This window comes from Megachile rotundata, chromosome 5 (genome assembly GCF_050947335.1).
Source record: "Megachile rotundata isolate GNS110a chromosome 5, iyMegRotu1, whole genome shotgun sequence".
NCBI classification, from domain to species: Eukaryota; Metazoa; Arthropoda; class Insecta; order Hymenoptera; family Megachilidae; genus Megachile; species Megachile rotundata.
In genome coordinates, this window is record NC_134987.1 from 8527235 (window position 1) to 8550500 (window position 23266).

General features: G+C 34.1%; 6 protein-coding genes across 10 annotated transcripts in view; 1 reads left to right on the forward strand and 5 right to left on the reverse strand.

Annotated features, from left to right (window-relative positions):
* Nucleotides 1–23266, forward strand: part of LOC100877177 (putative multidrug resistance-associated protein lethal(2)03659) — a 38876-nt gene that overhangs the window by 2699 nt on the left and 12911 nt on the right. The window lies entirely within an intron of this gene.
* Nucleotides 715–3933, reverse strand: LOC105663312 (uncharacterized). Of its 3 annotated transcripts, XM_076531922.1 has the most exons (6): nucleotides 3590–3933; nucleotides 2206–2650; nucleotides 1831–2116; nucleotides 1299–1398; nucleotides 1161–1225; nucleotides 715–1082 (listed from the first exon to the last, which is right to left on the reverse strand). In XM_076531922.1, the coding sequence occupies exons 1-6, from the start codon at nucleotides 3593–3595 to the stop codon at nucleotides 1079–1081; spliced, it is 906 nt and encodes a 301-aa protein (XP_076388037.1). In that variant the 5' UTR covers nucleotides 3596–3933; the 3' UTR covers nucleotides 715–1078. The 3 variants fall into 3 exon arrangements, with proteins under 3 accessions (XP_076388037.1, XP_076388038.1, XP_076388036.1); XM_076531923.1 differs by lacking the exon at nucleotides 1161–1225; XM_076531921.1 differs by having other exon boundaries at nucleotides 715–1225.
* Nucleotides 4354–8244, reverse strand: LOC105663321 (uncharacterized). 2 transcript variants are annotated; one of them, XM_076531919.1, is made up of 7 exons: nucleotides 7676–8244; nucleotides 6574–7021; nucleotides 6068–6359; nucleotides 5769–5874; nucleotides 5015–5116; nucleotides 4759–4914; nucleotides 4511–4697 (listed from the first exon to the last, which is right to left on the reverse strand). In XM_076531919.1, the coding sequence occupies exons 1-7, from the start codon at nucleotides 7703–7705 to the stop codon at nucleotides 4647–4649; spliced, it is 1185 nt and encodes a 394-aa protein (XP_076388034.1). In that variant the 5' UTR covers nucleotides 7706–8244; the 3' UTR covers nucleotides 4511–4646. The 2 variants fall into 2 exon arrangements, with proteins under 2 accessions (XP_012146762.2, XP_076388034.1); XM_012291372.2 differs by lacking the exon at nucleotides 7676–8244 and having other exon boundaries at nucleotides 4354–4697; nucleotides 4761–4914; nucleotides 6574–7037.
* On the reverse strand, nucleotides 8306–9713 carry LOC143264482 (odorant receptor 82a-like). Its single transcript, XM_076531924.1, has 5 exons — nucleotides 9483–9713; nucleotides 9227–9332; nucleotides 8699–8800; nucleotides 8488–8643; nucleotides 8306–8426 (listed from the first exon to the last, which is right to left on the reverse strand). The coding sequence occupies exons 1-5, from the start codon at nucleotides 9680–9682 to the stop codon at nucleotides 8376–8378; spliced, it is 615 nt and encodes a 204-aa protein (XP_076388039.1). The 5' UTR covers nucleotides 9683–9713; the 3' UTR covers nucleotides 8306–8375.
* On the reverse strand, nucleotides 15589–19171 carry LOC105663320 (odorant receptor 82a-like). Its single transcript, XM_076531920.1, has 7 exons — nucleotides 18424–19171; nucleotides 17524–17974; nucleotides 16722–17010; nucleotides 16560–16665; nucleotides 16064–16165; nucleotides 15853–16008; nucleotides 15589–15786 (listed from the first exon to the last, which is right to left on the reverse strand). Exons 1-7 carry the CDS (start codon nucleotides 18451–18453, stop codon nucleotides 15736–15738), a joined length of 1185 nt encoding a protein of 394 aa, XP_076388035.1. The 5' UTR covers nucleotides 18454–19171; the 3' UTR covers nucleotides 15589–15735.
* Nucleotides 19167–22344, reverse strand: LOC105663313 (uncharacterized). The gene is made up of 6 exons (XM_012291337.2): nucleotides 22231–22344; nucleotides 21115–21562; nucleotides 20457–20742; nucleotides 19957–20062; nucleotides 19287–19463; nucleotides 19167–19217 (listed from the first exon to the last, which is right to left on the reverse strand). Exons 1-6 carry the CDS (start codon nucleotides 22342–22344, stop codon nucleotides 19167–19169), a joined length of 1182 nt encoding a protein of 393 aa, XP_012146727.2.

A 23266-nucleotide genomic window follows, 5' to 3' on the forward strand; every position in this document is an offset into this window, starting at 1 on the left:
ATCGAATGGTAGCTTTCAATGCACATCTATGACACGATTTAACAACACAAAAGTATAAAATATAAATTTCAAATAAAATACTCCCGATCAATTTTCTGTAAAATTTACTTTTGAACTCCAAAGTGAAAACATTCTAGAGACTCCGCGTTCAGATTAGATCAAGGCCCGCAATAAAGAAACGTATCCGAAGCAAGTTTTCATAATCTGTTACAAACGATAATCGATGATATTACTTTCTCGTCTGCTGAACAAGATTTACTCACCTGAATAAAACCGAACAGCGAGAACGAGTAAAACTTTCCGGCCTTAAGATTCAGCGTTTTGCGTCCATTACACATGCAGTATAGCAACAATTTCTGGTCGTAGATCGATAGTTTCAGCCAGTTAGCGTCGTAGTACGCGTCGTTCACTTTTTTCGACTAAACAGAAATATATTGATACTTTTATTGGCGTAGTTTAGACGAGAGGACTTACCTCGATCTGTAATCGTTCACCTATGTATGAGTACAGATACAGCATCAAGGTGACTATCGTGACATACAAACCGTACGTGAATATATCCACTACGTCGTCACTCTACAAACGAAAGTATAAATTCACTAATCCGTACTGAAAAATTTGGAATTTTTTTATATTCATTGCCACTGTAATTATTTGAATAGTTCAATGGTGGCGAACTTTTTGAGGGTAAATGTTAGACAATGTAACACTGCATTCATTATTACAGCTGTTCTTTTTTATTAAAGATCTTCTCAAGATTGTAAATCATACCTTTCTGAACTACAACGATTTTTATTACCGGGTTTACAGAGATTTCAATGTAACTTAAAAACAACGATATAATAAAGTACAAATATTTATTATGTTGATGATTATAATAAAAAATGAAGGAAAAATGAATTGTTACAGAATAGTGTCGTTACAAATCTTGATACAAACAAAGTATTAATAAAATTTGTGCTATCTTCATCTTCTAGAATTGAAATCGATTTTACCAAATCTTCGGGCAGTTAGTAACAGCTTATCTACTGTAATTATATCTCTGGTGCGCTGCAAACTTGTATCGGTTACTTAATTCTTATCTGAAACAAAATCTTACTTGCACATACTGTAACAATAAAGAAAGTTGAATAATCTGTAATCGTATAAGGAAATACCACCTGTAGTGTACATCATTGAGGTGCCAAATTTTGTGCACGTCATAGGTTCGCCACCATTGCTCTAACTGACATCAAGCCCTTTAAGTTCTTTGAAAGTTTTTAATTTGAGAAAGCGTTAGTTAATTGTTGTGGACGTACCAGCAGAATCGTGTACATCAAGACGGCCATTCTGATGCTTGTTTGTATGAGTTCCATCGCGAGTATGTATTGCAGCGCTGAGTTTAGGGTGTTTGCGGTCCTATAAGCAATAAGTGCAAGATATGTGGAATAAATTCGAAAATCACTATTTGACTCTTGGAGCACTATTGTACGTGGTATTCTTTTTCAGTTATTTTAATGTAACATATTATATATTTGACACATCTGACTGGTTTAAAATTTTTTTATTATAAATTACAATATTATATATTTTATTAAAATACATTTATTGAAGTATATACATTTTGATTGTGCAAATGCACTGTGAAATCTTGACTTCTGTATTGCTTCGAGATTAAGAAAAGATCAGACAAGTTTTTTTACATAAATATTTATGTACTCAGGGTATGTCAAAATTTGGAGATTTGCAAAATATAAATTTTTTGCAAATAACAGATTTTAACCGACTCGACTGTTTTATTCTATTACATAAATTTTTATATGATTCATAACGAAGTAAGAGAGTACTCACATTATTAACTCTACGTGTCTTTCCACCAATTCCTTAACTCTCCGCTGAAAAGAGTTCTTCGAATCCTCCGCGATATTTTGTATGCGATACGACAGAATCGAAAATTTACCACACACGTGTAACACCAAGCTTAGCAGCAGACTAATGCTGCTTATATGCAACAATGCTATGAACATCAGAGGCATTTGGTACGCGTACATCAGCATGTAGTTCTTCAAGTTATCTTCGTAATCGAGAAAAGAATGAACTCGAAACGGTAACCGGTACATCGTTGAATTATCGTTTCCTGCAAACAAGGATTGATTAATGCACACCTATACACACTCTTGTAGATTTATCAAGCAATATCTAACTGCGCCACATTTCAAAAAATACCTGAGCCTTGCAACAATTCTAACATGGGAGTAATGTACCACATCACCGCTATAACTGCGGTGGTTCTCACTGCATATTTGCCGAAATTGTCAGAGATGATATTATAAGACAGATACAGTTGTTTCTCGTCGTTGTTTCGAAAATCATTCTCCGCGAGCTCTCGTTTCACCATGGCGACCACGTTCTTGATCAACTTGCTGAATCGAAATAGAAACAGCATCAAATATGTAGTCGTGGCGATCGTGTTGTCTATAATGTTCTCCACCATGAGTTCTAAGTCGCCCATCACGTCGTACAGGTCCATGTACATGATCACCATATGAACTGAGAGATAGGACATGTACATCACGAACTTCCTATAGGAATTGTTCAATGGCCAGGCGTCGCATATCCAGAAGACACGCTCGTTCAGAATGAGCACGTCCTTTATTTGAGTCTCTTGATCCTGGAATATGCGTTATTCTATGCAAACTCGCGTAGCTATAGTTAGGTTAGGTTCAGTATCACAGGGTGGTAATAATAGTTATCACGAGATGGTTATAAGGTGGTAATTTAGAATCTCAAGAAACGACAGGAGATATAATATTTAGGACTGCGTTTGTAATTTTTTGTTACATCATATCAATATCGAGTGATCAGTTGCTTACGATCGCCAATTTTTAATCACTCAATTTCTTCACAATTTATTTTAAAATATTTAAAGACATAGTAATATTACATGAAAGTTTCACAAAATATCACTCGAGTCTTTTAAATTTGAAACGTGGAGAAAATGCAGAAACGTTAATATTGTTAATGTGTATCCATGTTTCGAAGTTCGGGAAGGCTGACAAGATTTCTTCATTTAAAACTATTACGAAATAACACTTATTTCCTGTTAGCTTAAAGTCTGAAGAGTTGTACGATTAATAATTTCCTCAGAAAAGAGATTGCACAACTCAAACCTTTAACACCACGAAGAAGAATAAAATGTATCATGACTATTAGACGACATTTCCTATATTATCAGTAGCAACTTAAAATACGATATTTCACATAAGTTCTGACCAGATTATTTGACTGAAATATAATTTGGCACACACTTGTAGTCATGGTATAGAAAGTAAATCGTAATGAGCATCAAATAATATCAGCAGGACTATATTCCCAAATTTCAAAACTTTATAATAAACTCTGATAGTTGCTGTCAATCTTAATATAATTGAAAAATAGTAGTATAAAAACGTATCACAAAATGGCACCAGTATAGCTTGAATGACTACGTAAGCAGTTTTCTAAAAAATATGTGATCTCACAGAACGTCTTGCATCACAAGAAAAACGAAATCACCGTAACATTATGAAATTTTACAAGTCTAACAGCTTCGAATTGATTTAAATCTTACCCTCATCACGACTCAGGATGGAATCACGGTCGGTCGCCGGTGATTTTCCGCAGGCCGTATTTTATACGCAAAATCGATAAAATTATAATCGCTTTCGAAACTTCTCGCGCATCCATGATGCATATTGCCCAGCAATTTTCTCCAATTACCGCTCTATAACTTCGGCTAAGTTTCCATTCGCAATCATCGCGAATAATAACTGCTTTTGGAAATTCAAATCATTTTCTTGCGATTTGATCGTCGAATTAATGACAGAATTTTAAACGCTGAAATCACTCGCATGGAGCGTAGCGAAGCAATCAACGGTGGTTTTCCGATACTTTATAGTTTGAGGAAAACGAGGAGAGAACAGTGGTTGATGTAAAATATTTATTGGGAGAGATAAAGTTCTCTGGAAGACCTGGCGCGGTGGAATAGCGTGTTCATTCTTTGATGGATTGAGCGACGTAGTGCAAGTGATTGTGATCGAATCGTTTGCAAACGAGTTTAACCTTTCGCTAGAATGTGCACGGTGCTTGTGATGACGTTGCGTAAAATTAACAGTTCGCAAGAAAATGAGAGTTGTGCAAATTATCAACTGCTGATGCGTAGAAATGTGAAAATGAAATTAGTTTGGAACATTGAGAATGTCAAACTTCGGAATGTCAAATTGAAGCATTGGAATTTAGATACCTCGTCAAATTGAAGCATTGGAATTTAGATATCTCAACTCCTAAGAATTGCAAGTGCAAGAATGAATTCAACAAACACTTCTCCCATATTAAACTTATTATTTCTACATACTAACATAGATACAACACGTGCATACAATACATCAATTCGTATAATAAAACGCACTTTTTATATACATATATTTATATCCAGCATTAACAATCTTTACACTAGATTTCAATGTACATATACAAACATTGACACGTTTCTACAATATGAAATATACAATATCATTCATAGAACATAAACTCCAGGTACATACAAATGCATATGTTAACCGAGTTCGAATGAACAACGTCCTTCCGTATTCCTGATGATACTTCGAGCTGCAAGTAGCATTCGGAGATCAAATCACGGCACGTAACAGAGAAACAAATCCGAAGCAAGTTTTCATAATCTGTTCAACAAAGTTGGTAATATTATTTTTTTAGTTATTGCGGTGAAGGAGATTTACTCACACTAATAAAACCGAATAGGGAGAACACGTAAAATTTGCCGGCTGTAAGACTCAGTGTTATGCGTCCATTACCCATGCAATATAGCAGCAATTTTTGGTCGTGGGTGGACATCTTCAGCCAGTTGACTTCGTAGTATGCGTCGTTCACTCTTGTGGACTGAAAATGGATTTATCATTGATATAATATTAACACAGCATTGATATAGCATTGATATAGTTTGTTATTACTATATCTGCAATTGTTAGATGACACTTACCTCATACTGTAACTGTTCACCTAGGTATGAGTACAGATACAGCATGCAGGTGACTAACATGACGTATAGACCGTAAGTAAGAAATTCCACAACTTGGTCATCCTAGAAATTAAATAAATTAATTCCATACAGGAAAAATTTTAATTCTGTATACTTGTGGATTTCAGTATGGTTACAGTCAGTATACCAATAGTGGTGAACTTGCTTAACCCCTTCCTGTGTTTTGACAAGTCTCACTCGTGACGCACTCACAACTCAGATGTGATTAATATTACTCAAATTTTGAATACTCTTCAACTTGAATTTTAGATCCAACTATAATTTGCGTTGTCAAGGATCCCTGAATATAAAATACTTAGAACATTTTGATTTTCTTTGTTCGTTTTAATGTTATAGTCCTGAATGGTTAGTCTTGACTGACGCACCTCATAAATAAATGGCACGGCAAGGGGTTAAGACGTACTGATAATTGTTGCTGTGATATTTCTTTTTTCATAATAGTTATTATGACAGTTTCGTTGTGGGAAATATTCAAAGGTCAAAAATAATTTTGGAAACAACGTACTATTTTTCCTTGGCAAAAAATTATAGATGTAGCAATGAAATTATGTATACATATGATACGCATGATATGATGCATATGTTATGACATATATGTCATACGTTCACCGCCATTGCTATAATCGCCATAATTTGACAGCTAGTATTTTTAGTTCTAGATGTGTTTTAGTTTAAAAAAGAATAATTGAAGTACCCGTAGCATAAGTATGGTGTACAAGACTACAGCCAGTCTGATACTTGTTTGTAGAAGTTCCAGCGCGAGGATGAATTGCAGCGCTGAGTTGATAGTATTTGCTACCCTAAACAACAAATGTATAATGAATTAAAAAATATTAGCAGACACTACTTGCTTGTAGTCATTTCACTAAACAACCAAATTGGTCAAATGACTTGCTTGCAAGATACATCAAGTTTGATTAAATTAATTCTCCAAAAACATTGTCCACCCCAGATATCATTTGACTGATTAAAGTGTGAATGTAGAATACTCACGCAATCAATTCCACGTGTCTCTCCACCAGCTCCTTAACTTTCAGTTGTAAAGGCTGTTCCGAATCATTTTTTCCGATGTTCCGTATACGATACGACAAAATCGAAAATTTCCCACACACGTGTAATACCAAATTCAGTATCAGAATAATAGTACTCAGATGGAACACCCCTGTAGGCATCAGAGGTATTTGATACATGTACATCAGTATATAGTTTCGTAAATTGTCTTCGTAATTTAGAAAAGTACGTGCTCGTATCGGTATTTGGTAATGCTTTGAACTATTGGCATCTCCTGCGAACAAGAATAATTTTTAATTTAATCATATTTCTATACTAGCAAGTTATTGTATTACACAAAAAATTGAAATTTAGCTTTTCTATATTAGTCACATTCTTTTTAAAAATCTATAGTTCTGTTATAAATCTTCTGTTATCCTTCTGTTATAATCTTTCTGTGACAATTATACTTTTTACCGCATTCTAGCACATACTTGCTTAAAAAATACCTGAGCCCGAATTCAACAGTACCACCAGAGGACTACTATACCACAATACCACTAGAACACAGATGAACCTCACTGTGTATTTGCCAAAATTGTAAGAGATCATATTGTAATGCAGGTATAATTCTTTCTCCTCCATGTTCCGAAAGTCATCCTCCCCGATCTCGCGTTTCACAATGGCGACCGCGTTCTTAATCAACTTGCTAAATCGTAGTAGAATCAACATCAGATACGTTGTTGTAAAGATCGTGTTGTCTACTATGTTATCCACCATGAGTTGCAAATTGCCCACCACGTCGTACAGGTCCAGGTTCATGAGCACCAAGTGAATCGAGAAGTAGCACATGTACATCACAAATTTCTTGTACGAATTGTTCAGAGGCCAGGCGTCGCATAGCCAGAAGACGCGTTCGTTTATTATGAGCGGGTCTTTTACTTGCATTTGCTTGCGCTGGAAGTATGCGTTATTCAATTGAAATAGAGTTGTACAGTTATAGTTAAATATAGTTATAGTGTTTGTTATGGTACCGGCAAGTGGCGAGATATTTCGGACATCCTTGTAAAATGTTAGGGTATTCAGAATTCATTCAAGGTTTTCTGGTACAGTATGTTTATATCGATATATTAAATTTCCGTCACACATTCAACACACGCTCAATGTCACATTTCTTAATTTCAAGTTCTAACACTTTGACTATTAATTTTAAAATGATTGTGAAAGGTGTATCACGATTAGGACACAGAGAACCATCGCACAACAATGCACACACATTATCAGTTTTGAAGCTGGGGTTGTCGAAGGAATTCGGAAAGTCAAATGTAATTTCAACACATGTGATTATGTCAAAATACCATGTATGGTAATATTGTTAAAGTAGAAATCCTGCATCATATATTGTACATTAAACGCAAGACCAAGGAACTACAAAAAACCTCGAATACCACAAAAAAGAACAAAGCTACCCTAAAGTCCATTCATATCTTTACTATTTTTCAAAAGTATCCAATAAGTATAAACTAAATGAACTTACTTTAATAAATGAACTCACATTATTTCACGTAAATAAAAGAGCTTCAAATATGGTCACATATAATTGCATCTTACCTTCATCGCGACCGTCGGTGAAATCACCATCCCTTTTCGGTAGGGCGCGTTTCACCCGCGAAATCGATAAAATGATAATCGCAGTTGAAACTTCTTGCCCGTCCATAGCGCGCCTTTCTCAGCAATTTCCTATAATTATTACTGTACCCGTACATTAGAAAATTTTACGTCCGCTGTACTTGTAATAATTGTACAATTACTGTTACAAGTTCAGTGACCAAACGATCTCTTCTTACATTTTTTCTTACCCTAATGGATGTCTGATTGACATGTACGAAGAAACTTTGTTGCCACAATCACTCTAACCCCGACGAGTTTACTTCATTGTTGAAATAATTACTGCTGATCCCTCGATGGGTCGGTTCACTGAAGATGAGCGGAGTTAATTCACTCTGAGTGAAGAAGTCGTGGAGTTCTAGAAGAGCATCGATGAACAATGTGGCTACCCGATGTGTTTAACGCAGTGTGTATCGAAATATGGACTAGATTTGGTTTGGATTTGAGGTGCAATATTGTGTGAATCGCTTTCAGAGTTTCGACAGTTACAGTGTCTTTACAGTATACTTCAATGTACATACAAATATTGACACATTTTTACAATCCGAAAGTAATATACAATATCATTCACAGAACACAAGCTTGAAATTCACGAGGACTTCGGCTAATGTCTTTTGATGACACTTCAAGCTGTAAGAGGCAGTCAGACCACGGCTCGCAATAAGGAAACAAATCCGAAGCAAGATTTCATAATCTGTCCGAACAAATAAAAATCGGTAATATTACTTCTCTATTTGTTTACGAGATTTACTCACTTTGATAAAACCGAACAGCGAGAACGAGTAGAATTTTCCTGCAGTAAGACTCAGTGTTCTACGTCCATTGCACATGCAATACAGTAGCAATTTCTGGTCGCGTGTCGACAGTTTCAGCCAGTTAACGTTGTAGTACGCGTCGTTTACTTTTATGGACTGAACAGAAATTTATTCGTACTTTTATTTACGTGGTTTGAGGGGAAGAACTTACCTCTGTCTGTAATTGTTCACCTATGAACGAGTACAGGTATAACATAGAGGTGACTATCATGACGTATAGGCTGTATGTGAACATTTCCATGACTTCGTCATCCTGGAAAGAAAATATATGAACAAATCGATATGGGAAAAATAAAAATTCATTCTATCAGATAATAAGTTAAATCTATGTAGGAAAGATTGAAATTTTGTGTACTCATGCATTTCAATGTAATTGTAGTTACATGGCGGTGAACATACTTAAGTATATATGTGTACTTGAACATACTTGATTATACTGATTGTGGCCACAGTAAGATTCATTGATTATGGTAATGGCATCATGATAAATATTCATGATTCTAGATTAAATTGAGCAGAGTTAAAATTTTTGAAAGACCGTACTATTTTTTGTAACAGAAGTGTGAAAATTATGGACGTGATAAAATAATTGTGTCTGTCGTACGTTCGCCATCATTGCTGCAGTTACCAGTGTCTTAATTTTCTCGCATGTGTTCAGAAAGGAATAATTGAAGTATACCTCTAGCATAAGTATCGTGTATAACAATACAGCCATTCTGATACTTGTTTGCAAAAGTTCCAGCGCGAGGATGAATTGCAACGCTGCATTGATAGTATTCGCCACCCTATAAGTAACAAATACAGTGAAGAATGAATTAAGAATGAATTTACAATGAAGTACGAAATAGGTATAATTACACCTTGCTTTTTTATACAATTAGAAAATTACATTCATACATTTGTATTAATATAATGACAAATGTATAATTTCTTACGATATTAGTTCCACGTGTCTTTCCACTAACTCCTTAACTTTTCGTTGGAAAGAGTCTTGAGAGTCCTCTACGACGTTTTGTATACGATACGACAAAATCGCAAATTTAGCACACACGTGTAATACCAAGTTAAGTAGCAGACTTATACTACTTATATGAAATATCCCTGTTCCCATCACTGGCCACTCGTACACATACATCAGAATATAGTTTCCTAAACTGTCGCAATTCAGAAATGGTCGAATTCGTATTGGCATTTCGCAAATATTTGTGGTATTACCATCTCCTGTGAACAAGAATAATGTCTTCATTATGGTTAGTTTTCATTAATGGTTCTTAAGTGAAACAAATTTCTGTATTAAGCTGTTGTCGTATCACACAAAAAATTGAAATTTAGCTCCTCTATTTAGGTACATTATCATTAAGGTTTTAAAATTATTTTCGAGCTGTAATTTTTATTTATTACTCAGCTAGGTAACTTCTCTGGTTTTATGTGCGTTGAGTCAAAAGACGTTGTTAGTGCAAGATATTGTAGTATGATATGTTATTTTATAGCATTCATATGTATTTATGAAATAACATATATAGTTACAATTTCTTGCGAACATATGAACATGTGAGGAACATATGAACGTTCACTGTATGTGAAAAATAAGATATTTTTCTTTATCTATTATAATGTAAACTCAATCTGAGAAGACTCCCTTACATAATTATTTTCCAAATTTCTTCCCACAGCTGTACAGTACAAAAACAATCTATATCGTCATATTTTTTACAATACCATATACACATACTTGCTTAAAAAATACCTGAGGCCGATTTCAACAGTTTCAACATAGGCGTACTGTACAACATCACCACTATAACAATCGTCGTTCTCACAGCGTATCTGCCAAAATTGTCACAGATGATATTATAAGACAGATACAGCTGTCTCTCCTCGTTATTTCGAAAATCATCCTCCGCGAGCTCGCGTTTCACCATAGCGACCGCACTCTTAATCAATTTGTTGAATCGTAATAGAAACAGCATTAAATATGTTGTCGTAATAATTGTGTTGTTTATTATGTTCTCCACCATGAGGCCCAAGTCACCCGTCACGTCGTACAGGTCCATGTACATGATCACGATGTGGAAGGAGAGGTAGGACATGTAAATGATGAACTTCTTGTAGGAAGTGCTCAGTGGCCAAGCGTCGCACATCCAAAAGATGCGCTCGTTTAGGACTAGCACGTCTTTTATTTGTATATCCTCGTCCTGAAATATCCTTTGTTTAATGAAGAATCGGTTAACTGTGTTTAATATTGAATTTACAGGAACCATATTTAATATTGAATTCTCAAGAACCATATTTAATATTGAATTGTTAGGAACCATATTTAATATTGAATTGTCAGGAACCATATATAATATTGAATTGTTAGGAACCTTATTTAATATTGAATTGTCAGGAACCACATTTAAGATTGAATTCTCAAGAACCATATTTAATATTGAATTGTCAGGAACCATATTTAATATTGAATTATTAGGAACCATATTTAATATTGAATTATCAGAAACCTTATTTAATATTGAATTATTAAGGACCACATTTAATATTGAATTGTTAGGAACCATATTTTATATTGAATTATTAAGGACCACATTTAATATTGAATTGTTAGGAACCATATTTCATATTGAATTGTCAGGAACTATATTTAATATTGAATTGTCAGGAACCATATTTAATATTGAATTGTCAGGATCCATATTTAATATTGAATTATGAGGAACCATATTTAATATTGAATTGTTAGGAACCATATTTAATATTGAATTGTCAGGAACCATATTTAATATTGAATTGTCAGGAACCATATATAATATTGAATTGTTAGGAACCTTATTTAATATTGAATTGTCAGGAACCACATTTAAGATTGAATTCTCAAGAACCATATTTAATATTGAATTGTCAGGAACCATATTTAATATTGAATTGTTAGGAACCATATTTAATATTGAATTATCAGAAACCTTATTTAATATTGAATTATTAAGGACCACATTTAATATTGAATTGTTAGGAACCATATTTCATATTGAATTATTAAGGACCACATTTAATATTGAATTGTTAGGAACCATATTTCATATTGAATTGTCAGGAACTATATTTAATATTGAATTGTCAGGAACCATATTTAATATTGAATTGTCAGGAACCATATTTAATATTGAATTATTAGGAACCATATTTAATATTGAATTGTTAGGAACCATATTTAATATTGAATTGTCAGGAACCATATTTAATATTGAATTGTCAAGAACTATATTTAATATTGAATTGTCAGGAACCATATTTAATATTGAATTGTCAGGAACCATATTTAATATTGTATTATTAGGAACCATATTTAATATTGAATTGTCAGAAACCTTATTTAATATTGAATTATTAAGGACCATATTTAATATTGAATTGTCAGAAACCATATTCAATAATCACATTTATCAAAATACTGGTTGACGATGATTTAACTTAAACAGTGTCACAAAGTTTCTACATTTAACCATATTTTATATTAAATTTGAGACTTCCTAATCTACTATGTTTGTACATATGAATTTAGTACTTTCCGTTGTGTAAATTCATACATCGTATAAACTCGACGGTTCAAAATTTTCACTCTTAATTTAAAAATAATTATATTACATTCATTTCACGATCACATCACATAAAAGCACCACGAAGTAACACTTAAGGTATATCAAACTTGAAATAAAAATTAGAAAAGATTGTCCAGATATTTTGTTAATAACGTTAAGATAATCTGAAAAAAGTATGTTGTTACCTTCATCGCAAGCGTCGATGAAATCACTATTCAGTGACATCCGTTTTCGATAGGGTGCGTTCGCTAAGTTGATAAAATAATAATGCTCGAAAGTTCATGCCTGTCCATAGAGCGTTTCTCAGCAATTTCCTGTAATTATTCCTCTCCCCGTATATTAGGCAATTTTACATTCGCAGTACTAAGAAATAATTGCTGTGTCAAGTTCGGTGACCAAACGCTTTCTTCTGACGTTTTTTCTTACCGCGATCGTCGTCGGATTTACGTGTTCGAGCAAACTTTATTGCTAGAATCATTCGAGCCGACTTTTCTTCTTGTTGAAATAATTAGTGGTGATCTACAGTTTTCAGTTTACTGAAAATGGCTGATACACTTCATGGGAAACATTAATGTTATGGCTGTGTTCGTAAAAGTCCACTGGGTTGCGATGAGGTACATCTCGTTTAAATCGCTTTCAGAGTACAAAATTTTTGAAATGTGTTCACTGTATTTGTGATAATGTTACAGAACGTTTTTTAACCATTTTCAAGGAAGGAATATTAAGGGTTGTGCAACTTATCGAGTGCTGATTCCGTGTGAGAGGAAAATAAAATTAATTTCGAATATTGAGATTTTGCAGGTTTAGATTATCGGGACTTCAGGATTTTTATAGTATTAGGTTGGGGAATAAGTTCGTGGCGTTTTGATATTTTCTTTTTTTTACAGAGACATCTTGCAATTTGCAAGAAGTTATAATATTCATTTGATAGAGCTCTTTCTGCTCTACAAAACTGTGTTAATCGTTTTTTTCAGTAGATTCATTTGTCATTGTTATTGAGGCTTAGAAATGGAATATCAAGAAGGTAAAAAGCAGCATTTTCGACACCTGCTCTTCTTCGCTTTCCATCGCAGCGAAAAAGTTATGAAAAGTTGTGAATAGTTGCTGAAACAGGCCGGGATATTTGCAATATATACGGAGAAGGTGTCATAGGTGAGTCGACAGCACGGAAATGGTTTGCAAAATTCAACCTAAGGTTGGGCAATAAGTTCGTAGCGTTCACTTCGTGAGGCACCCAGGCTCCCAATTTTTCGACAAATACCATTGAATGGAGATGATTGAGAATAGTTTTGTGGTCACAGTTCATTTTTTCGACTAATTCACGACTAATTTGAGGACCATCCTGCTTTACACGTGCTCGGAGACGCTCTTCATCGAACTCAGAATGTCTTCCGCTGCGGAGCGGGTTTTCGACGTTAAAATCGCCATTTTTGAATTTTGCAAACCATTTCCGTGCTGTCGACTCATCTATGACACCTTCTCCGTATACATTGCAAATATCCTAGGCTGCTTCAGCAGCTTTTTTGGCCGCGATGAAAAGCGAAGAAGAGCGAGTGTCGAAAGTGCTCATTTTTACCTCCTAGATATTCCATTTCAGAGCCTCAATAGTAATGACGAATGAATCTGCTGAAAAAAACGATTAACACAGTTTTGTAGAGCAGAAAGAGCTCTATCGAATGCATATTATAACTTCTTGCAAATTGCAAAAGGTCACTGTAAAAAAAAGAAAATGTCAAAACGCCACGAACTTATTCCCCAACCTAATAGATAGTCCTTGCATTGATAAAATAATTTTAAGAAAAAAAATACACCGACTTCGAAATGCACTAAAAAGTATAAAATAATTTCTATTTCATTCAATCATACAATTACGTCACAGATATGAATGAAACCTATTTACTCGTTAGGTAGTGTATTAAATACATTTCAACCTTTTCGGAGGCGGCGCAAAATTAAAAGATTTTCTTGAACATGTCAACCTTTAGACAGCCGAACATAGGCAAAGCTTGTATAGCTATTTTTTTTCTATATATATAACTCGACAGCACGCCGCGAAGTAGGTGTTAGTGCGTATAGAATGGAACTATGGTCTATCTAGATTCATAGAGTATGCGACGGAAAGACTCGATCGCCGCATATTCTATAAAGATAGAGCCGATCTGCCGCAAATTTGGTAATTCCCGCGTCGTGGGCTCCGTTTATAGGTTCTTAGATCCATGGCTTCCACACGCGAAAGAAGTAGATTCAATTTCATTTATATCAGAAACGTTACGAAATGAAGATGCAGTCGTTACATTTACGTATAGTCCCAGATATATCTATAATGAATCATATTCTTTCTCAGGATTTATTAATTTCCAATACGCCATACCACAATCAACTGATTATTGGCAGCAACGTTTACTGAGGTATTTTTAATTTTGCGCCGCCTCCGAAAAGGTTGAAATGTATTTAATACACTACCTAACGAGTAAATAGGTTTCATTCATATCTGTGACGTAATTGTATGATTGAATGAAATAGAAATTATTTTATACTTTTTAGTGCATTTCGAAGTCGGTGTATTTTTTTTCTTAAAATTATTTTATTTCACGCTTTTTAGTGGAATGGGGAGAATTTTATAGGATACTGTGAGACAGTTCTTCCGGGCTTTTTTTTTGTCCGCGTAAATGCCATGAACATAATTAAGTAAAAGACAACATGGATATTCGTTTTTCAATTTTTTTTTTTTATTAATTGTTGTAAAATTGGTAAATAAAATCGGCGATTGCATGTTGACTCATACACCACCAGAGGCACGGAGGCATACGTAGAATTCAATATACATATTAGTAACAATAGTTTTTCGCTAATAACTCGAAAACTAAAGCTTCCCCTTAATTGCGGATAAGGAAAAAGTTGTTCAGAATCGTGCCCCTGATAACATATTAAAAGGACATTAAAATCGTCCAAAGTTGATTTCAAAACTTTTCAACAATTTTTCGCTAATATCTCGAAAACTAAAGCTTTCCGCGAAATTTTTATAGGAACAAAATTGTTCAGAATCATGTCCGTGATAAGATATTAAAAGCGCACTAAAATCGAGAAAAGTTTATTTCAAAAGTTGCCGGTTTTTTTGCAATAACAACACTTTGCAATTGAAAAATGAAAAATTTTTTGATAATGGTACCAATGGGGAGTCAGAACCTACCAGATGCAAAAGGTTTCGTTCCGATCGGTGCATCCAGCTAGGCGTAATAGGCGGGCACACATAGAAAATAAAAATAATAATAATAAAAAAAAAAAAAAAAAAAAAAATATACTGATCGAATTGAGTAACCTCCTCCTTTTTCGAAGTCGGTTAAAAATGCCTAGCCACATCTTAGATCACATATTAAACCATAAAAAACACACATAATATGATGAAGCGCACTATATTTATATGCGACAATTACAGTGTCTTTACAGTATCCAATGTACATATACAAACATTGACATGCTTCTACAATAGTAATATACAATATTATTCACAGATCATAAGTTTGCGATTCATGTTAATTGATTTTGAATGATCAATGCCGCCCTTCTTAAAGATGTAAGCAATCAGTTCCGATCAGATAACGGCGCGCAATAAAGAAACAAATCCGAAGCAAGTTTTCATAATCTGTGCGAACAAATCGGTAACATTACTCCTCGATTTATTTACGTTAAACAAGATTTATGTACTCACACTGATAAAGCCGAACAGCGAGAAGGAGTAAAATTTTGCTGCCGTAAGATTCAGTGTTCTGCGTCCATTGCACATGCACTGTAGTAGCAGTTTTTGGCCGCGAGTCGACAGTTTCAGCCAGTTGGCCTCGTAGTATGCGTCGTTTACTTTTATGGACTGAGCAGAAATTTATTCGTACTTTTATTTACATGGTTTGAGGGGAAGAACTTACCTCTGTCTGTAATTGTTCACCTATGAAGGAGTATATGTACAGCATCAACATTATTATCGAAGTGTACATGACGAACGTACACAGTTCGAAAATTTGGTCATCCTAGAAAGGAAATTAATTAACAATTCGGTGTAGAAAAAATTAACAATTTGGTACAGGAAATTTTGATTAATTGTGGACTTTACTGTGGTTATGGTTACTGTAACAATGGTGGTGAATTTACTTAAGATAACTTTATTAATAATTGTTTAATTGTAACATTGTTCATTCTATTATTGCTGTTGCCTTTCGTTTTAATAAATTTTCACCAGGTCGAGGATAAAGTGCCAAATTTTTAAAACGACGTACTACTTTTCCTAACAGATATTCAGCACTAAAGCTAAAAATGATTAAATGGGAGTAAAATTGTGTCCATCATATGTTCGCCACCATTGCTACAGTTAACTAACAGTCCCTTCCTTATGTATTAATTTATGAAATAATAATTGAAATATACACGCAGCATAAGTATCGTGTACAGCGATACAGCTACCCTGATACTTGACTGCAGAAGTTCCAGCGCGAGTATATATTGAAGTGCAGAATTGATAGTATTTGCTACCCTATAAATACAATAAATTAAAAAATAAGTTACAGCACGTTATAATAGTATACTCACGCTATTAGTTCCACGTGTCTTCGCACTAACTCCTTAACTTTTACTTGGAACGATTTTTCCGAGTCCTCTACGATATTTTGTATACGATACGACAAAATCGAAAATTTACCACACACGTGCAATGCCAGGTTCAGTATTAGGCTGGCAGTAGTTGTATGGAATAAACCTACCCACACCACTGGGAATTGGTACAGGTACATCAGGATGTAGTTTCGTAAACTTTCTTCGTAGTTGAGGAAAGGTCGAAATCGGACCGGCAATTCGTAGATCATTGAACTGTTACCGTCTCCTGCAAACGAGAGTGTGTTGTTAGTTTTGATTAGTCAAGTCATGATTAGTCAAATCTTGATTGGTCAAATGTCTTGATTAGTGGTTTTTCGCAGTCTTGAATCAGAAGATATTGTTAATGCAAGACACTGTACTATGTACAATAACATTATCTTGAAGTACTATTGTTCTAAGCGGCGATACTTAGTTATATCACTACTTGCTAACAAACTAACATAATGTAGAAATAAAGATAGGATAAAGAATTTTGTGCGGGTTAAATCAGTCAGTGCATCACCACTCCCACATCTTATCCTACATAACGTTATAGTTATAAACAATATCTTTATAAACAAGATATTTTTCTATTATCCCTTTATGTATAATTTACATACACTCGAACCTCCAAAGTCCCACAACAATTTCCCAAGGTTACTTTTCATAAGAACACTTCACAAATCCATATCTCCCTTTCATCATCCATTCAAATCAATATCTTCTACTATACCATGTATACATACTTGTTAAAAAATACCTGAGCTCGATTTCAACAGTTTCGCCAGAGGAACAAAATAATACAGCAACACCACCATAAAAGTCGTCGATTTCACTACATATTTCCCATAAGTGCTAGAGATGACATTGTAAAATAGATACAGGTGTCTCTCCTCGTTATTACGAAAATCATCCTCCGCGAGCTCGCGTTTCATCATAGCGATTGCACTCTTAATCAGTTTACTGAATCGTAATAGAAACAGCATCATATATGTTGTCGTAATGACTGTGTTGCTTAATATGTTCTCCACCATGAGTTCCAAGTTGCCCATCACATCGTACAGGTCCAAGTTCATCATCACCATGTGGACGGAGAGATATGTCATGTACACGACGAATTTTTTGTACGAATTGTTCAGTGGCCAGGCATCGCATATCGAGAAGATACGTTCGTTCAGAAGAAGCACGTCTTTTATTTTGGTCTCTTTACTCTGGAAGTATATGTTCATTTGGAAAATATAATACTTGTTACAATGTCAAGGATTTAATTTATTTTAAACAGTGTCAAGGATTTGGCAATTTATTTCAAACAATGTCAAGAATTTGGTAATTTATTTTGAACAATGTCAAGAATTTGGTAATTTATTTCAAGCAATATCAATATCCTAATGTTTAGAACTGCATATGTTTTCTGATATGTGTATATGGACAGACTGAATGTTCAAATTTAGAGATTTGCATCAACAGTGCAAGCTTTGCACTTGAAACGCAAGATTCAGAACTGCGATTGAGCTTCTCAAAAAATAGTAAAATCCATTGAATATTTCATATTCAGAACTAGTAGTAAATATAAACAAAAATGTGCAATAATTTTAAAATTAATTAAGGGGAATGAATTTTAAGTAATTAAATATAGTTTCGAGTCATGTTTAAGTCTTACCTTCATTGCGACTGTCAATGAAATCACCATCAATTGACATACGTCTTCAGCAGGTTGCGTTTCACCCACGAGATCGATAAAAAAATTGCTTCTGAAAGTTCTTGCTTATCCATGAGTGCATTCTTAATTCTTACCTATCATTATTTTTCTCCCCTCATATTAAGCAATTTTACAGTCGTACATCTATACTTTGTAATTTATATCTCGTGTTATGTCTTGGTAACATCACTGTCTTCTGCCTTTTTTGTTACCGTAATAATCGTTGTGCGATCTCAATTACCAGCATCATTAGATCTAACTTTCCTTCTCGATGAAATAATTCATGGTAACCTCTCGATAGTTTGTAGTTTGCTGAGAACGTGCAAATGTGGGAGACCTGTTGTGAGGCAGTTGGTGATGGGCTGGATAAATGTGGTCATTGATATGTGACCATCGAGTTCGATGTGAGGTACGTCGTGTAATTGAATCGGGTTAACCTTTCGCTACGTGCACGGTTGCGTAAGATTTCTAATCCTTAACAAGGAATAGTAAGTGTTGTGCAAATTATCCAGTGCTGATACTATTATATGCATTACATTATTTTTACAATATATTTCAAAGTAAATATACAAACATTGACATGCTACTACAGTATAAAAGTAATATAAAGTCATTCAAGGAACATAAGTTTGAGGTTCATGCCCTTGTTACTCGATCTGAATAATCAGTGTCTTCCATTTTTGATGATAAGTGCCAGAAGTAATTCACTCAACGGCTCGCAACAAAGAAACAAATCCAAAGGAAGTTTTCATAATCTATTCAAACAACATAATTCACGTTATAATCAGTAATATTTCTTGGTTTGTAAAGATTTAGTTACTCACACTGATAAAACCGAACAGTGAGAACGAGTAAAATTTTCCTGCAGTAAGACTCAGTGTTCTACGCCCATTACACATGCAATATAGTAGCAATTTCTGGTTGCGAGTCGACAGTTTCAGCCAGTTAGCGTTGTAGTACGCGTCGTTTACTTTTATGGACTGAACACGAAGTTGATTATATTTTTATTTGTATGTTTTGGGGGCTGAACTTACCTCGGTCTGTAACTGTTCACCTAGGAATGAGTAGAGATACAGAATCAAGGTAACTAGGAAAATGTACAGGATGTACGTGATAATTTCCACGACTTGGTCATCCTGGAAAGAAAATAGAATAGAAGTCGATATGGGAAAAATGAAAATTCATACTGATGGATGTTATTGAGTGTGTAGTTACTGTAACAATTGTGGTGAACATGTTTAAGATACTTTAGATAAACGCACTGACTATAATTCAGTTCTTATTGTGGTTATTATGACATCGTCATAAGTATTCTCAAGGATTAAGTTCAAATGCAAAATTATTGAAACAAGTTCGTAATAATATCAAAGTACTTTCATTAGCAGAAACAAGAAATGATGATTCAGATGATAATAAACTAGTTATCGTACGTTCACCATCATTGTTACTGTTAAGTAGAGTGTCTTGCTAGTTTAGAAAACAATTGAAGCATACACGTAGCATAAGTATCGTGTATAACACTACAGCCAGTCTGATACTTGTCTGCAGAAGTTCCAGCGCGAGAATAGATTGAAGTGCGGAATTGATAGTATTTGCTGCCCTGTAAGTAAACACAGCTATGAACTTACAATGTATTAAAAACTAAGAATCAAGAAGTTGCTACTTTCTAGTAGTTACTTTATAACAATTTATTGAAGCTACTAAAAATGTCCGGTTAAGTACCTTACTTCAAATTATAATTTTTGTTACAATTTCGATCCATATAATCAATGAGCTGCGTAAATATAAATCATTCAAACCTTCCAGTTACAGAGAATTCCCATTTCACTCTTTCTAATTGCAAAGAAAATCAAAGACAAGTTCTTTCAAATTTTTTTCTAAAATCTATTTGGGGAATACCTTGCAAATACACCTTGCAAGTACACCTTGCTTTTTTATGCTTTATACATACTTAGTTACACAAACTAACTGAATTCGTGTACAAAAATACTCACGTTATTAGTTCAATGTGTCTTTCCACTAACTCCCTAACTTTTCCTTGGAAAGAATCTTGAGAGTCCTCTGCTATGTTTTGTATACGGTACGACAAAATCGAAAATTTACCACACACGTGCAATACCAAGTTAAGTAGCAGACTTATAGTACTTATATGAAATACCCCTGTACCCATCACGGGCAATTGGTACACGTACATCAGGATGTAGTTTCGTAAATTTTCTTGGTAATTGACGAAAGATCGAAATCGAACTGGCATTTCGTAAACATTTGAAGTATTACCTCCTGTGATCAAAGATATTGTCTTCATTAATGCTTCTTAATTAATGAATTAGCTAATCCTATTAACTATCACATTAGCTAGTTGAAATTTAGCTTCTACGTATTAGTTATATTATTATCATTAATGTTTTACAGGTATAATTATTTTTGAATTGTAATTTCTTTAATTTATTATTAAGTTAACTTCTCTGGTCTAATTTACAGTGTATTGAATCAAAAGGCATTGCTAGTACAGGACATACTACGAAACTTTATTTTATAGCTTTGTATAAGCAAACTTAATTATAATTATAGTTCACGAACAAGTTCATATCGTCAAACTACATTTTATATACTTATATACTTTATTCTACCACATACTTGCTTAAAAAATACCTGAGCCCGACTTCAATATTTTCAACATAGGCGTAACATACAACATCCCCACAGTAAAAATCGTCGTCTTCACCACATATTTCCCAAAACCACTCGAGATGATATTATAAGACAGGTACAGTTGTCTTTCATCATTATTTCGAAAGTCATCCTCCGCGAGCTCTCGTTTCACCATAGTCACAACGGTCTTGATCAATTTACTGAATCGTAATAGAAACAGCATAAAATATGTTGTCGTAACTACGGCATTGTCTAGTATGTTCTCCACCATGAGTTGCAGGTCGCCCATTACATCGTACAGGTCCATGTACATCATCACTATGTGGGCGGAGAGGTACGTCATGTAGATCACGAATTTCTTGTAGGAATTGTTCAATGGCCAGGCGTCGCATATTCGAAAGATGCGTTCGTTGAGGATTAACACGTCTTTTATTTGGGGCTCTTGTCCCTAGAAGTATGCGTTATTTTATTGGACCTATAGTTGTAACAATTTTTACGATTTTAGAGAGGTGGTAGTTTATTAAACAAAATATTGCTGAATATTAATAGAAATTAATATTGAAATTAATATAAGAAATTAATATTGACAATTAATATAGCAAGCCTATAATATAAATATAAACAACCTAATCAACTTTAGGGCCAACATATTATTTATGTAAGTAACTATATATTATTTACTTGTATATCATTTACAAGTACTGTATTGCATTATATGTGTAATGAATCGACGCTGTGAATGACCGTATCAAAGCAGTTCATAACAACCATTGTTTCAGAAATGTAAAATATCAAATATATGTCTTGCAAAATTCTGTTAAATGTATATCCGAGAATATCGAAATTGGAAAACTTGATATGATTTTATCCCATAAAACCATCTTAAAATAACATGTAACTGTGCATTGCGCACCAATAGTTTAGTGTTAAAGAAATACAATAAACGTCAAGTATCACAAATAGCAGCAAAGTCCCTTTAAGTCCATTAAATAGTCCAATATTTCACAGCTACTATGTTTGCAAAAATTGTCAATAATTTCAAAGTTAATTATAATTTCAGAGTTAAGTGTTTCACGTAATTAAAAATAGTTTCCAATACCGTCAATTACATCTTACCTTCATCGTGACCGCCGCTGAAATCACTATCCTCGCAATCGTTTTCAATAGGCCGCGTTTCATTTGCGAAATCAATAAAATGATAATGGCCGTTGAAACTTCTTGCCAAGACATAGTGCACCTTTCTCAGCAATTTCCTGTAATTATTTATGCCCCCGTATATTAGGCAATTTTACATTTGCAGAACTTGTAACAAATAATTGCTGTTTGAAGTTTAGTGACCGAACGCTTTCTTCTGACGTTTTTTCTTACCGTGATCGACGGTGTACAAGCAAACTTTGTTGCTAGAATCATTCGAGTCGACGACTTTTCTTGTTGTAATAATTAATAGTGATCTCTCGATAGTTCTCAGTTTAGTGGAGTAATGGTTCAGGTAATTCAGAGGTAATGGCTGATATATTTCTTGTGAAGAAGTTGGAATAGTCGGACTTTTAGAAGAGCTTCGATGACCCATGTACTAACGAAATTAATCGAGATCTGTGTGATATGATACTATTTTGTCTGATATGATGAGGTGCAGTTAATTGTTTGATTGAATCGCTTTTAGACGAGTGTAAACTTTCGCTATACGTGATATGTTGTGCAAATTATCATCAAGTGCTGTTACCATCACGAGCTGTGTGAAGATGAAGTTACTTTGGAATGTTAAGTATCAAATATTAATTTTGCAACAGATTCAAAACATTTATAAAGCTTTGGTATGATGAAATTTTTGATCATTGAAATTTTTATAGATCAGGCACTTTAGAGTCCTCAAAATTGAATTATTTAGAAATTTGGATACTTGCAAGTTCGATAATCTGACAATTTAAAAATCATCAAATTTGAAAATATAGACTGCTATGTCAGAAAAGTATTTTCAAAAATATCATCACATCTCATAAAATGGAAAATCTCAACGTTACACAGCACACAATGTAGAATCCAAATATTTGGTCTCAAATAATTTCTCCACAATTGAGGTAGCAGCAAAAAACATACATGGGTTCATATGATGAAATCAAGTTTTCAGATGTATTTATATACAGCGTTTACA